The following is a 16,178-nucleotide window of genomic DNA, read 5'->3' as shown; positions in this document are numbered from 1 at the left end:
ACCTTAATGTTAAAATAATTTTTGAAAAAGAGGGGTATGGAGCAACACTTTTAATAAAGTGGTGTGCCATTTGGGATCTGTTTGGGTTCAATCTATGAGAGCAGAGAATGACTGAGGATGAAAGCTTCTGATCACCTAAACTTAAAGGAATTTACAATTCTCCGATTCCACACGCTCCCACACACCATAAAAAGTATTTTTTTTCTTCAATTCATTAAAAAGAAATCTTGGTGATGGGGTGGGGGTCCCTCCACCCCCTACCCAACCTCCCTTTAATATATGTTCGTGACCAGCTGCTCTGGGTCGAGGCGAAAAGTTTCGCTGTGTCTTTCACTTGTAGAGTTTCTAGTATCCCTATCCTTTAAACTCTTCCCTAATCAAACTAAGTGGCCTAGCACCCTTTTGAGATAGTAGGAAAGGGATCAGATGCTTGACCTATGTGTGTGCGCGTGGAGGTGGGGGAGGAGGAAATAGGGATCTAGGGGAAGGGAGAGGGTGGAGGCTGGCAATAGATGGGGAACATCGAGGGGGGATCCGTGCGGGCGGTCGGACTGAGCCAGGCGGCGGCGCATGGAAGCCCTCCACTTTTGCAGCCTTGTAAGGAAACGGGCCCCGGCTTCCCCCAGGCCGGGCTTCGGGGATTGGTGGTTGGGCTGGGTGATTGACAGATTTCTGGGGCTCCACCCCGCCCCCGCCCCTTCCCAGCCGCTTTATTGACACTAATGAGCAAGTTCTTCCCACCGCTCTCCTGCCTGGAAGTGCTGACAGATCAAGGCAACAAATTTCAATTACAAGCCTTAATTTGTGTCCGCAGAGTGTTTTTTACCCATGTCAGTTCTTTCTGGCTCATCAGACGAGGCAGAGCTTGGAGGAGAAGGAGGTGGGGGGTGGTAGTGAAGACTCACATCCCTGGAAAAAAAATAGGAAAAAGGAGAGAGCGGGCAAAAGGATTAATTAAAAACAAAACAAAACAAAGACAAGTTGGCGAAGGCCCTGCAGATGACTCGGATTTAAGGAAAATCGGAGAGGAAGCGCCAAATTTGTTCTTGCCATCGGCAAGGAGGACAGATCTGAAGCTGTGGGCGGCAGAGCATATTTTTTGTTTTGTTTTGTTTTGTTTTTTTGGGAGGGAGGAGAAGAGAGCGAGTGTGTGTGTGTGTGCGTGTGTGTGTCTGCGCGCGAGTGTGCGTGTGTGTATATGAGAGCTGGGAGCGCCGCGCGCGTGTGCTGGGGCGGCGGGGATGGCCGAGAAGAGGAGAAGCTCGCCCTGCAGCATGCTGAGCCTCAAGGCTCACGCTTTCTCTGTGGAAGCGCTTATCGGCGCCGAAAAGCAGCAGCAGCAGCAGCAACTGCAGAAGAAGCGGAGGAAGCTGGGTGGAGACGACGCCGCGACCGCCGCCGAGGGAGGCGGTAGCGGCAGCGGTAGCGGCGGCGGTTGCGAAAAGAGCTCGGTGGAGGGAGCCGAAGGCGCCTCTCTACCGCCGCCGCCAGGGGCCGGAGCCGGGACTGGCGCGGGGTCCCTGTCTGTCCGGAGCTGCGCGGATATGGAGCGGACCTGCGGTTCCCGAGGACCTGCCGGTGAGTCAGCCCCTTGCCCACTTCCATCTCCAGCGACACGGAGCTGCATTGGACCTCAGGAGAGGCACCCTGGTTCCGGACCCTAGTCGGGTCTGCCACTGGCCTAAAGGCAATTCCCCGGGGACAAAATGCCCAGGCTCTGGGCCTCAGGCGGCTAGGGACTGCTGCGGGAATATTCCTCTGCTCAGCAGGTTTTATTTGGGCTTTGGGGTAATCAACCGCAGGGAGAAGGGCTGAAGTGCCTTCTCTGTCTCTAACTCTCCCCGAGCTTCGGCTGCTGAGACGCCTGCACTCCCGCACGCGCAACTGTTTGCATCCGTGGGTAGCAAGGCACAAGTAAGTGTCTCAAAGTTACTAGTCAAACTTCTTCACTATCCACTCTCTGACTTCAGGCCGGCCGGCTGATATATATATATATATATATATATTTTAACTTTATTTGAAAACGTCGCCTTGGCCTCTAGGCTTCTGGCTCACACTGTGCAGCCTTCTCCTAGATCCTCTCGTTTATACCTTTCCCCCCAACCCCCAATCCATGCCAGTGTCGCGGCCCAGCAAAGATGCTCCCGCTTTCATTTTAAAGCATCCCCCCCCCCACTCCTAAACAAACAGTGGGCTATTTCCTTTCTAAGGATTTTTGAAATTTACGCTCCCACCTTCTTAACGTTGGAAAGCATAAAATTGACAATAGAGCTACTCAGCCAAGAAGGAGACAGTGTTTTCATATTTGATTTCTCCTCTTTGGCTTCTTACTAAGGGCTCATTTTCCTCTTTTCTCCTGGAGCCCTTTTGGAACTGGAAAAGGTGCCCAGGAACAGCAGGTTGGTACAAATTGTCGGGAACTAAGCTTTTATTATTTTTATTTCTTTACATTCCTTGAAATCAGGTATTGTCAATATGTTATTTGGAAAAGATCTGGAGGCAGGAAATCCTTTCCGTCTTAACCAGGATTGATAAAATGGATTTTATCAAGTGGGGCTGGCAGGCTTCTTGCCAAATTTCAGTGGGATTGCGGGGTCCGGGCGGTTCGTTACCATCTACTTTCGTACCCGGGCTGGGGCAGCATTTTGAGGAGGGCACAGCTCAGCGCAGTCAGAAGGGGACTGGGATGACCGATTCGTGCTGCTTTCTGTTGCCTGGCGGAGGGTAAGGCTCTCCAGGTGTCTGGCCGCTGCTGTAACTTTGTTTCCCACCCTAACGCCTGCTTGGTTTACTGCTGGGTGCGAGGCCTGGGATCTCTCTCTGTTGCACCCTAGTCCCTCCCTTCTTGGCCGGCGTTTTCTAGTTTCAATCCCAGTGTGGAGATCCCAGTGCAGGCCCATGCCGGCGGCTCCAGGATTGGGAGGGTGGCAAGGGCCTGAGGCTAGGCCTGGGGGTTGGAGAAGTATATCTGGCCTGGCACCGCACCTCTCTCCTGCTCGGGACTCAGCCCCTCTCCTAGGCTCCGGGAATGGAGAACCTATGGCCGTGAGGGAGGCCTCAAGCAGCACTTCTCAGATTGTCAAATAGTGAAGGAGGTGAGGTTGGGGGTTAATGTATTATAGAAAACAAGGGAGGATATCCACTTCGCTCTTGGTTTCTTGGGGGCACCCAGGTCACAGCCTTGCCTCCAGGGCCTGCTTGTCTCTCATTTTCTCCACCTTTTTCTCCCTGACTCCATAAACTATGTTCAATAACCTCTCTCTCTTTTGCAGGCGGCTGTGAAGACGGTTTCCAGTCGGGAGCTTCCCCAGCCGTGTCCCCAGGAGCCTCTCCGAAAGGGTCTCCAGTTCCTCCTCCTGCCCCTATCCCGGCACTGCCCCAGGCAGTGTCCCCGCTGCCCTCCCCACAGGCACCCCGGGTGGATCTTCAAGGCGCAGAGCTTTGGAAACGCTTCCACGAGATTGGAACAGAGATGATCATCACTAAGGCCGGCAGGTAAAAGGGCCAAGCTGTCCCAAAGACCGACCTTCTTTTCCTCTCGTCCTTAGTAAACCAGTCGGAGAAGGCACAAATAATGGCCCTCAGTAGTTGGACCACCCGCTTATGTGGATGCCCTGCTATGGCACCTCCATTATAACAGTCAGGAAGAGATACAAACATGTTCCATATCTGTCCCCTTTTTGCCCCTCTGTGAAAGGGAGGCAGAGGCAGACAGCTATAGGTGTGTAAGCTATTGAGTAGAGCAGTGCCTATGGGAAAGCAGGTTTAATAAAACATCACTGAAATCCAGAAGAAAATAGCTGTGACCTAATGTAGAAGGCCCTTAGCATTCAGATTCACCACGGAAATTAACTTCAGGTTTGGAGTTCTCCTCTACAGTTTTCCAAAGCCAGAACTTGTGAGGAAACTCTACCTCGCAGGACTTTTTGGCTTTTACTCATTCGACTTTCATTCCAGTCCTGTGGGTTTTGCGTTCTCAAATCCACATTTAAGGTTACCCATTGGTTCTATATCATCCAGTTATGTTTTGTTTTGTTTTGAAGTATGAATCTTTCAGGTGTGTTTCATTCTAAGATTGGATTGTGATGAAATTAAATTTGAAATTCAATAGTAAATTGTTAGCAGCTTGAGCTTACTTAGATCTGTGTTCCTGTATTGATTGCCCTCCACTTTGAATTTGCTCTTTCTAGTAGGTGGCTGAGGGATCCTCCCCAAAGAAGTTTTCTAAATTACATGAAATGAGTAATACCATCAAAGTTATTTTTAAAAGAATAAATCAATTTTTTTCAAAGACAGTTTTTAATAAGCTGTAGAGATTTATACAAATGGTAAGCAAGGCCTAAAACCTGTAGTATATCCCTCTAGCTATATAAAATAAACTGATTCGTATTCCAGGCAATGAAAGCACAGAAGTATTTGGAGTTTTAAGTTTCCTGTTCATTTAGCCCAGTCCAAAAGTCAATGAATAATATGATTTCTTAAAAGGCACCTTCCCTCCCCCCTCAACTTCCAGTGGGTACACATGGTAAAAACCTGCCCAGCATAAAAGTATCCAAACTTATTAGAAATTACAAAAACATATTTTATTGAATCCATATGCTTCTTTCTACATTTTCAGAGAGGTTTTTTATTAATGATCCAAATTCAGTCTTCAATAGCACAAAGTAACATTTGTCTTGTGTAGGGTCCAGTCAAAGACTTTCTCTATCTTACAGGTGCACTGAAATAACACTAAAAATGAGCTAACCACTCAAGTACTCTCATGCCTAGTTAGAAATAATGGAGTTTCTTTTCTATAGATGCATTCTTTAATTGCATTCATATTTTAGGTGGGGAAGACTATTTAGTTACTTATTACTAAGTAGTCAAGTTAAGAAGTTAGAACCAAAGTAAGATTAAGTGTAAAAAGATCTTGGATAAAAGCCATAGCAGGAAAATGTTTTATTTTAAAATTTAAAATCTTGATCTTTTTTTTCTTTATTTGACCCAAGACTAATTATATGGTGCATATTTTCTTCCTTTTGCTCTTGAAAGCATTCACATCCTTGAAAGATGAGTTATAGGGTTTGAATATTACAGGATAGTAGCATCCTAAGGAGGCAGAGATAAATGAAAGGCTTTCCAAAATGTTATAACTACCCAATTATTTCGTTATCCATGCTAAACAAGATTATACTATTTTGGTTATTTGTTGTTGTGAGGATTTATTATTATTTTGAAGGGGTGGAGTGGGTGGTATATATACCTTGTATTTGGTTTCTGCTTTCAATAAAGAAGTTTTACTATACCTTTCAAACTTGGAGTAACTTTTGTTCTTCACCTTTAGCACGTTGCAGACAGGAAGTCCTGTCTCAATAAAGAACATATTGTTTCGGGTAGAGCATGGCACCTTGGCTCCTTGTGGCTTTTTATAACCTTTGTAAATTTCACATTAGAATCTGCTTTCCCCCACTTCCCAGAATTTAAATTCCCAGTCTTCTACTAAATATGCTTTCTTGTTTGTGTATTTGTATAAAACATGCTGCAAGAACTTTTATCAAAACAAATCCATTGCTAACTTTAGTGTATGCTATCTCAAGTCCACTTCTTTGCTTTGAAATAAAAGGGAAATTTCAGTAAACTTTGGTACGTGTACATGGTCTATCAGATTGCATCTTATAAATCAATTTTGATACGTACCATTTTTTTGATTGTTTGGCATTTATTTGTATCAAAAATAGAATCCGCATAGACAACGTTGTTCAGCTTAAAAAATTCCTCTTTCCTGTTCTCCGAATTCTTCTTGGTAGTATATAAGGACGGAAGAGGGATGGAACTGTTTTATTTTTGTCTTTTTTATTTCTGATGCCTACCAAGGTTTGTGACACATAGTAAGTACTTAGTCCACTCTTGTCAGATTGAATTGAATTGATTAAATAAACATCACCATGCGCATTCCTTTAAAAAACAATAACTTCTTCTCCCCTTTATTGTGTGTAGGCGGATGTTTCCTGCTATGAGAGTGAAGATCTCTGGTCTGGACCCACATCAACAGTATTATATTGCAATGGACATTGTGCCAGTGGACAATAAGAGATACAGGTATTCTTAATGGCGCTGCAGATGAGCTCAGAGGCTGAGGTTTCACTAGGAACAGAATTTTCGAGATGTAGTTGATGGTGCATTTTTGTTTTTAGTGGTTTAAAACATTTTTTCATTGCCTCATTTCAGAATCTAAAACCTTGTGCTTGGGCCAGAAACAGAACGATCATGAATTTCCTAGGACAGTGCTTTCTACATGTGGTGCCCATTGCCTATGTAGATGAGGGCTCTTTGTTTTGTTTCACTTTGCTGGATGCTATCATTCCTCTGACTCCATGAAAGATATTTAATAGGGAACATTTTTAGTACTGTTTGGTTTCCTGTTTAAGATCTCTACACAGGCCACTTTCCTTTTAAATTAGCTTTCTATTTTCATTTTAATTTTTGGAGTAAATATGTGAATAATGCAGATAATATTACTTGCGACTTGGTGACCCTAAAATTTTAATTTAGGATTTTTTCCTCAGGTTTATGTAAACCTCAAGCAAAGGCATCTTTTCAGTACATTGAATTGAATTTGGGACAGATTTTTAAAAATATGTTTCTACAAATTTCAAAAAAACACTAGTACTTTCTGTGATTTGTTGCCAACAAGATAAAGTACATATGTGTTTGGTAATCATAAAATGTTATTTATATATGGGCTGTTACTTTTTTTGTCTTAATTTTTTTAAACTAAATAATAACAGAAAGTAACCCCATTAATTTACTGACACTTGAAAAGACCTACAAAGCTATTTTGTTCTCTTCTTCTAGGCAACTGCACAGTTTTAAAAATTATTTTTTATAAAATTTGAGCTTTGTGGTTATCATTTATAAATACAGCTGACTACCAAGAAGCCTCAGAAAAGGTCATCTGGAGCACAAATTGAAATTTTGTGTATCCTTTATAAAGTTTAGTTCCAAATTTCATAGACAATATGATCTTTTTTTTTTCTCATGAAAGAATTAGGAAGGCCACAAAAAGTCACATCAGATGTTGAGATTTTTAAGAAGTATTTACTAGTATAGGAGATAATTGTTTTTAACTTTACTTGTTTTTTCTGCTTTACATTTTATGCAAAAGACCAGAATGGTTGAAAAAACAATCTTAATTTTTAATGGGTTGCTAAATGAAATTATGTTTGGGTTCCACAGAACTTATTTTTTTTTCAAGTTGAATAATTGCTTTATTGAAACAGTTATATGGTGTTAGGAGAGCAGGCAGATTTTAATTAACAAATGGAAGTACAGAATATGCATAAAATGGGTAATAGAAAAGACAGATTTATTGATCTTAATTTTTATTGTAGCATGATTTCATTTGCATTTTATGTGTAAGTAGTATTTCTGAGAATGTTAATCTAAATTATTATAGATTTCAAAATGAGCTTTACAGATACACATAGTGTTAAGAGTGACTGATTGTATCAGAGAGGCATAAAAAGCCAATAAATTTGTTTATTAACTGCAGTTTTTCTAATATCTGTATTTGAATCTGAGTTTTGTCCTAAGAAGAGTAATATAATGTAGGGCAAACTAAAAGAAACCATCCATTTCTCTTTTAAGCCAGTTTTCCTCAAATTAATTTTTGATTAATTTTCTGAATGTATATTATTCTGTAACTTTCGATAAGAGTAAAAGAATAGTAAAACAAGAAACAAATACTTCAAATGAAAAATAAGATGTCAAATTCATTGTTCCCTCACATTGTAAAGTATTTTAGCTTCTGCTTTACTGCACAGGAAAATATTAGAGTTCTGTATTTAGATTTACAATGTTTGACAAAGAATTATTAAATGCAACTTTGCTACTATTAGTGGGAATTGCTTTTCAAAATCGTTTAATATGTGTGGCTTTTCAGGTTTTTTACGACATGATCGTGGTTTTACCTCATTTGCTAATAATCTAAACCATCCACAGTACCATGCATTTTTCTTATATGCCTCCTGAACTTACATCTTTTTCTTTTGGTTGTAGCAATATTGGATGTTCAAAAATGTATAATAAACTCATATTCTGAATTTTAGAATGTTATTTAGAAACTAAAGAACATTGGTGCTTTTATAAACTGATATAACATGAATAGATAAAATTAACATATAAGAATTATTTATTCAGGAGACTTCAAAATAAAGTAATTAAAGCAAGGTTTATAACTGTATAATAATTAGGTATTTTTTCTAAAAAGATGGAGTTATGGGACAGAAAGAATGTTGTAATTTCAGAAGAGGAACACACTGAAACATGTGGATTTATTTGAAAGATATCATTTAATCTGAGAACTTATGAAAATGTTTTATATTCTTTGAGCAATAAAATGATGGCCTGTGCAAAGAGATATTATTCCTGATAATATTTTTAGACAGTACCTTGGAATTAACGTGTTGCATTTGAGAAAGAAAGAAGAACTAAAAAGCTACCTTTGCAGATAGTTTGATTTTTTTACCCTCTCCCCATCTTCTGCATTCACTAATAAGCCCAGATGCAGGTTTTAAATGAGTGGATTTTAGATCAATATCAATAAATGACACCATCAAGGTCAGGAATGAATTGTCTTTAAAAAGATAAAGGTTAATTTTATATTGATAGTTAATTTTACCAAATGACCACATCTGAATGTTGGTATGATACTAAAGTGACTTGGTATATTTCTCTTTAAAAATATGCAATCAATTTTAGGATTTTTGGTCATTTTCATAATAGGATTTATTCTTGGAAGAGTAAAATTTGAAAATCATTTGAAAGTGTTCTATATTTGGGGGAATTGTTTTATAGAAGTAGTTCTTTGTTTAATAATTTGTCATTATTTCTTAGAAGTATGGGATCCTCATATAGATGGGGAAAAGAAGACATACAAAGTTCTATATTTCATGAATATGTACAAGTTAAAAATAGACTAAATAAATTATGTTTATCTTATATAATATTATAGCATTAAAAAACCCCAAATAACAACCAACTGAGAAGAAAACTAAAACTGAACTTTTCTTATTGCTGCCCCCCTTCCCTTTTCCCCCACCAATGCTATTGCTATAAATACCTAAATGTAAAGAGATTCCAGGAAGAAAAAGATGTACTATCTTTTCAGATTTTTTTTAGATTGTGCTAAGACTGCAGCAGTCTTTGGGGATTATTTGCCTATGAATACAAGCACCAATTTTCCAGACCAAAATAAAAAATACCCAACAGCCTCTCCCCCAAACTGACACAATCACTGTCATTGTCACAATATCTAAATATCAAGATGTTCAATAGTCAGTAACTTGAGACTGACATGTTAATTAAAGAGTTGGTACCTCAGAATCAAGACATTTGCCCTTTTCTTGGCATTCATATCAAGTTCATTGCTACTAAAAGCTATCACCAAGAATCTCAAAAAGAGCAAAAAAAGTTTTGTTTTATTTTTAACTGAAATTGAAGAAGGGAGAAAAATCATTTTTATTCTTACTGCATTGGTGCCATTGTTGATCTCACATTTGATCAAAGTTGCTATGGCATATGTTTCTGTTTCCCTGCTAGGTATGTTTATCACAGCTCCAAATGGATGGTGGCTGGTAATGCTGACTCACCTGTACCACCCCGAGTTTACATCCATCCTGATTCACCAGCTTCAGGGGAGACTTGGATGCGGCAAGTGATTAGCTTCGATAAGTTGAAGCTTACAAACAATGAGCTGGATGACCAAGGACATGTGAGTGCCTTACCTTACTTACTTACTGAAGCCAGCATTTACTTTTCTTCTTACACAGCGATTGCTGTGCCCTATTCTACGGAAGGCAAATGAACTGTTTTCTAGTCTCTTTATCATTTTGCTAGACAGAGCACCTATCGACAAGTCATGCAAAATTTAAAGTTATTTTCTTCAGATGGCAACTGTGAACAAGACAATCCTGAGAGAAGCTTTAGATGTTGAGACCGAATTTGGTATTTTTACCTGAAGAAAAAGAAATACCAATTAGCCCTCCTTTTCTTTTTAACCACAACATTTGTCTTCAATAGCATGAGGTGCTAATTACTGCACTCAGATTATGAACAGCATGGGAGCTGGGTCAACTCAGATAATGATTTATTACATACCTTATGCACTGAGATCCTTTCCCAGCTGAAGTTCATTACTTCACAATAACTAGCTGAGGCTTATGCTGTTTGAGTGTTCTGTTTGCAAGCTCAAAATTATATAGTTATGACATTATCTGATGTGACAAAATGTGTTCAATTAATATTTCTTTTCTTCTTTAAAACAACTGAAACATGACCCATATGAGCCAATATCTGTCCAGCTTCCCTCAGTAATAGAGCCGTTCTTGACACTTTAGCAAAAACAAAACAAAACATGTTAAAATTAAAAAGAATTTTTTTTGCACACCATTATTGTCAACAAATATAGTAATGCTGTACATATGTTGGTCTCTCTTCAGAACAAACATTGAATACTGTGAGGAACATTCTGATAGATGGAAAGCACTTGCTTGAGAAAGGATTGGGGTGCCTTCAATCCTGTCCTAACAAATACATATTCAAATCACACTGCTTGGTTTCAGAAAGGAATGAGGAAAATTGAACATCTTTGATAGCAAATAATGGGTTATTTTGGGTAGAAAAATCTCACAGCTCTAAACTGACACAAATCTTCAAGGAATGATGGTTTTACACATGGGATGATGGGAACAGAATATGATTTGTCAATCACAGATTCTTGTACAGCAGGCCTTTAAAAAAGACTTTCTTGTTGAGCCTAACAAAAACTTTGGGTCCACAATAGTTTTACTTATTGATTTTTTTTTTGATGCTCTGCGTGACTTAGATAAAGCTCCTGTGTATTTTATTACTAAATTTTTATGCCAGGTGCTGCATTTTGTTATTTGTTTGCCTTATTTTTTAAAAAAACTTTTAATTTATATGACTGAGTAAAAACTATTATTTCTCATTGCCCATAGTAAAATGTATTTTTAAAAAGAGCATTACAGTTTAATATGTAGTATTAAAGGGGGTATATTGTGGTCATGTTGCTATGTCTACTAAATTTCAGGAACATGTAGGTATAATATATACATTAAAATTGTATTCAGTGTAGCATAGTTTAACTTTTATTCAAATGTGTCTGGTTTTAATGAGTTCTTCAGTTTAAGAATAGGTTTTTGGGGCAGCTAGGTGGCACAATGAATAGAGCATCAGCCCTGGAGTCAGGAGGACCTGAGTTCAAATCTGGCCTCAGACACTTAACACTTACTAGCCCTGTGACCTTGAGCAAGTCACTTAATTCCAATCACCTGCCCTCTCCCCTCCAAAAAAAAGCAAAAAACAAATAAAAAACAGGTCTTTCAAAGATAGAAAAATGTGAAACTTTAAGTTTCTGTATTGCAAAGTCCAAATTCTCTTCTTAATGCTTAAAAATTACATAATATTTGCAGTATCCATAGGTTCAGTTAGAACATTCTTCATGAAACTGTCATTTAAAATTAGCAGAGTATTCTTTTTTTTTTAGAGCCTTCAATTTAGAAATAATAATAACTAGAATCCAACTAAGTCATATAGCACTTTAGCTTAGCCATACTAAACTGGAAGTGGCATATTGGATTCCTTAACAAATTTTTTTGAAGGCTGTAAGCTAGAACCTATTGTTAAATCCAGATGTTTATAAACATTTCATTCTTCATTACCAAGAAAAGTGAACTGTATCCATCAAAACCCCCAACACCACAGAAAAGGTTCCTTTCCAATGGAAGATTTCTCTTAAAATTGTGTGTTGCACAAAGAATGTGGAATGTTGCTCTGAAGGGATTTGTGGACTCTAGAGTTGCTGTGGGAAATAGTAAAAATTTGTGGATTTATCAGTTAGTGAAGAGAAAACAGAAAGACCCAAAAGCATCTTCAGGATAATAATCTGTCAAATCAGAATTAGTAATTCTGTCAGTTCAGTTAATAAATACACTGTGCCCACTAGAGAATAACTATGGTTCGATTAGACATTTAATTTATCTCTCACTGGCTAAGACAACAGCAGTATCACATCAATCGTATTTATGGATAGATGTATTTATTTCTTGGTGTTCTCTCTCACAGTCTTACTATGATATCCAACTTAATTTTTTTTCCTTTAAAATTCTAGGGGATGTGTCACCTTTCCAAATTCAAGACATAGAATTAAATTTAAATGAAGTTTTAGATAACTTCCTTTTCGAATCATCTATTTAGTCTTTTCAGTCATGTCTGACTTTTTGTGACCCTGTTTTTTGTTGTTGTTGTGTTTATATGTGTGTAGGTATGTCTGTGTGTGTGTGTTTGGCAAAGATACTGGAGTGCTTTTCCCATTTCCTTCTATAGCACATTTTACAGAAACTGAGGCAAACAGGATTAAGTAATATGCCCAAGGTCACATAGCTAGTATGTCTGAGTCTGGATTTGAACTCAGGTCTTCCAACTCCAGACCCATTGCTGTATTCACTGTGCCATCGAGATGCCCCTTTGAATCATATTTTGGTGCTTTAAGGGAGAAGGCAAAATTAGTGTTTTTATCCTAGCTCTGACACTCACTAGTGTTATAGGAACTTTAACCCTTGTGAACCTCAGTTTCGTTGGCAGTAAAAATATGTAATAATACTTGCAATACTAGCCTTATAGGGTTGTTTTAAAGTCAGCACTTTGAAAACCTTAACGTAAAAGTGAGGGCAATTATTCTCTATCATTTGCCCTCCACTTTTGTTCTTTTTTATCTCCTGCTTTGGGCTGTTTGAAAATTCGAGTCTTTTGTACACAATGCATCAAGGACTTCATAGTCACTGAGTTTTATTAATAAATAATGAAAAGAAAGTGGGAAACTATCCCAGCCAAACTGTTGAACTATGCCACAGCTGTAACTTCGCAACTACTCTTGGTAAAAGACTGTTTAGACCATGACCGTTGATGAAGTTATGTATCATAGTGAAAATAACCCAAATCTGATCTATTCTCAATACAGTATAAGTTTTATTCACCCTTGCAGACCAAGCTTCTTTAACCAGCCTTTCCCTTTTCCATCTTGGAGCTAATCATCCCAGCCCTACATCTCATATTGTTGCAGTGTGGCTTTTTGGGGTAGGGTGCACATTCGTAATTTTGTCTTTAATTATGGCTTGTCCCATTTTATCACACCAACTTCAGCCATACAGAGTGAAATTCCTGAATAAGAATTTTCCCATGGAAAGAATGATTCCAGGTAGAGTTTCTGGAATCTGTGTAGGATGGATGTGACCAGCTATGACCACTGAATTCTGCTACGAACAGGTGTGAAGTGAAGGAGCTAGTTACAAGAAGCTTTCAAAGAACAGATCTTTCATTTTCTAATCCTTTTTGATCCTACTTCTTTATTTTTTCAATCCCTGGAATTTGGATGGTGTTTAAAAATTTCCAGTCCTAGCAAAATATGTTTTTCTCATGTGCTAGAGAGTAAGATATCAATCAATCAATCAACATTTATTAAATACCTACTATGTGCCAGGCATTAAACTCTGGGGTTATAAAAAGAGGCAAAAGACATTCCCTATCATTGCACATTCTTCCATTAAACCAAGGGATCCCTAAACTCATCAGTGCTTGTGTAAGTGACACTGCCCTTCTCACTGACAATTAGGCCAAATAGTTAAAACAAACATGTATTAACTTGCTGATGAAGAATGATTTTTTTTAATGTACATTGGACCTTGTGGGCTTTCCATGCATGCTACAAGTAGAGGCAAAAGAGGAAAAAAAAGATCTGTGAACATGCCCAAATACCTAACTTAGTTTCAGCGATAGGGAAAGGGATCATCATCAAGGCCTCTTTGTTTAGCAGGCCAGTGGTTCTGAGGATTCTGTTAATTCAGTGAAAATTGTGTTATGACTATTTCCCCCAACTAGTTGGTTGTCTCTTTAAAAAGGCAATGGTGCTATTTTATAAATAAATCAAGGCTTGCTTTAGAGTCTTGCATATTTTCAAGGGTGTTATTTCACTCAATTAATAAGCATTTATTAAGAATATTTGGGCAGCTAGGTGGTGCAGTGGATAGAATGCTGGACCTGGAGTCAGAAGGATCTGAGTTCAAATCCAACTCAGACACTTACTAGTTGTGAGACCCTGGGCAAGACCTTTAACACTGTTTGCCTCAGTTTCCTCATCTGTAAAACGAGATGGAGAAGAAAACGGCAAACCACTCTAGTGTCGTTGTCAAGAAAACCCCAAAAGGCGTCACAAAGAGTCAGATAAAACTAAACAAAAGACATTATTTCAGTAATAATAATAATAATAGCTAATATTTATATAGCACTTTAAGCTTTGCAAAACACTTTAAATATGTTATTTCATGTGATCCTCAGAACATGGGAGGTAGATGTCATTATTCACATTCTACAGATTTAGAAACTGAAGCAAACAGAAGTAAAGTGACTTGCCCAGTGTTAAGTGAAAAGAACACTGGACTGGAAGGCGAGAGATTTGGATTCAAGTTTTCAAGTTAGTCACTTCTTGGAACCTCAGTTTCCTCTTCTGTAAAATTAGAGTTTAATTTGACAATTGCTAAATGAGATATTTGTAAGCTATTCAGTATAGTGCCTGACACAGTAGGCACTTAATAAATGCTTATCCCTTTCCTTCTTTTTTAAAATTTATTTTATTTTCAATTCACAGAACCAAACAAGCATTTTTTTTTGCTTTTTTTTGGAGGGGAAAAGCAGGGCAATTGGGGTTAAGTGACTTGCCCAAGGTCACACGGCTAGTAAGTGTTAAGTGTCTGAGGCCGGATTTGAACTCAGGTCCTCCTGACTCCAGGGCCAGCTCTCTATTCACTGCACCACCTAGTTGCCCCCAAACAAGCATTTCTACAACACAGTACAATAAAAAAGATTAGTGAACATAAAACTGCAAATCTACCATGTATTCCTTTCCCTTTCCTTCTCAATTTCTTGCAGTGTTAGCAATCTATGATTCTACTTGTTTGTCTAATGAATAAGCATACACATTATTGAAAGAATACAGCATAGTATACTTGGAGGAGTGGTGAATTTGGAGTCAGAAGATCTGGGGTTAGCACAGTGTTCGGCACATAGTAGGTACTTAAGCAATCATCGATGACTTCTTCAAATCCTGACTCTAACAATTGCTGCCTTTGTGACCATGGACAAGTCACTCATTCATCCTCTCTGAGCCTCAGTTTCTCATGGGCTAGGTGGATAGTATATTACATTGCTCTACCAACTAAATATTGTGGTGAGAAAAGTACTTTGAGAACCCCACAGTGCTATGTAAATGTGAACTTTTACCATGGGGAAAGCATCAGAATTGTGCTGTCACAGGACAGAATTTTGGATGAAAAGTTGAGATCTTATATTGGTCCAGGCTCCGAAGCTAGGTGCCTATATGATCCTAAACAAGAAACCACTTCCCTGATCTCATTTTCCTGATGGGGCTAGAGCAGATAGTTTTTCAAGGTCCTTCTGGCTCTAACATTCCATGATCCTTCTATGAAAACAAAGTGAGTTTTCCTTAAATAAGACCATTATGACCTAAAGGTTTTGGTATCCATTTACTGCACTGCTGTATAACTTTTTTCCATTATTTGTATAGTTTTCTGAAGAGCTTCTAGACACTAGTTGTAGAGCAGAGATCTTGGAATCTCATTTCCTTAGGGCCCTGGGAACATTGAAATCTGTCTGGGATGGCAGATTCCAGTTAAGGTTGTAATTGCTTCCACTGGGAGATATTCAGTGTGAGGATACCATACCACAGGTAGTTGGACTGATTAATAAGGAGAAAAAGTTTTTTTTTTCTCTTGTAGCAGTGAAGAAATTATCTTAAAGTCAGAGTTATCGATAATCGTACAGGTTCCACTCTGGTCCTCCTCAATAAAAGCTGCTAGTGTTCTCATCATGGTATGGAGTGGAAACAGCATTGGATTTAATACCAGAAGATTCTACTACTTAGTGCCTGTGTGAGCTTGGGGAAGGATATAACTTCCAAGGACCTTAGGTCTTTTCTGGCTCTTAGATCCTACAAACCTAAACATTATTAGGTGTTGCTGCCCAGGATACTTTTCATATGAATTAAAAAAAAATCTATATATATATATATGCATATATATATACATATGTGTGTATGTATATAT

At 38.5% G+C, this 16,178-nt stretch overlaps 1 protein-coding gene across 2 annotated transcripts in view; it reads left to right on the top strand.

Annotated features, from left to right (window-relative positions):
- Nucleotides 1–1,069: 1,069 nt before the first annotated feature.
- Nucleotides 1,070–16,178, top strand: part of TBX18 (T-box transcription factor 18) — a 36,538-nt gene continuing 21,429 nt past the window's right edge. For both annotated transcript variants that reach the window (XM_069065085.1, XM_069065087.1), the window contains exons 1-4: nt 1,070–1,578; nt 3,273–3,495; nt 5,980–6,081; nt 9,583–9,754. In XM_069065085.1, coding sequence (XP_068921186.1) covers nt 1,242–1,578; nt 3,273–3,495; nt 5,980–6,081; nt 9,583–9,754 — 834 coding nt within the window. In that variant the 5' untranslated portion in view covers nt 1,070–1,241. The remainder of the gene's footprint in view (nt 1,579–3,272; nt 3,496–5,979; nt 6,082–9,582; nt 9,755–16,178) is intronic.

The sequence above is a fragment of the Petaurus breviceps genome, unplaced genomic scaffold (assembly GCF_028583685.1).
Source record: "Petaurus breviceps papuanus isolate PSGF00001 unplaced genomic scaffold, PetGlider_PUasm1.0 90667, whole genome shotgun sequence".
In the NCBI taxonomy this organism is placed as follows: domain Eukaryota; kingdom Metazoa; phylum Chordata; class Mammalia; order Diprotodontia; family Petauridae; genus Petaurus; species Petaurus breviceps.
The sequence above is the reverse complement of the archived record's forward strand: the minus strand, read 5'-3'. Positions and strand labels throughout refer to the sequence as shown.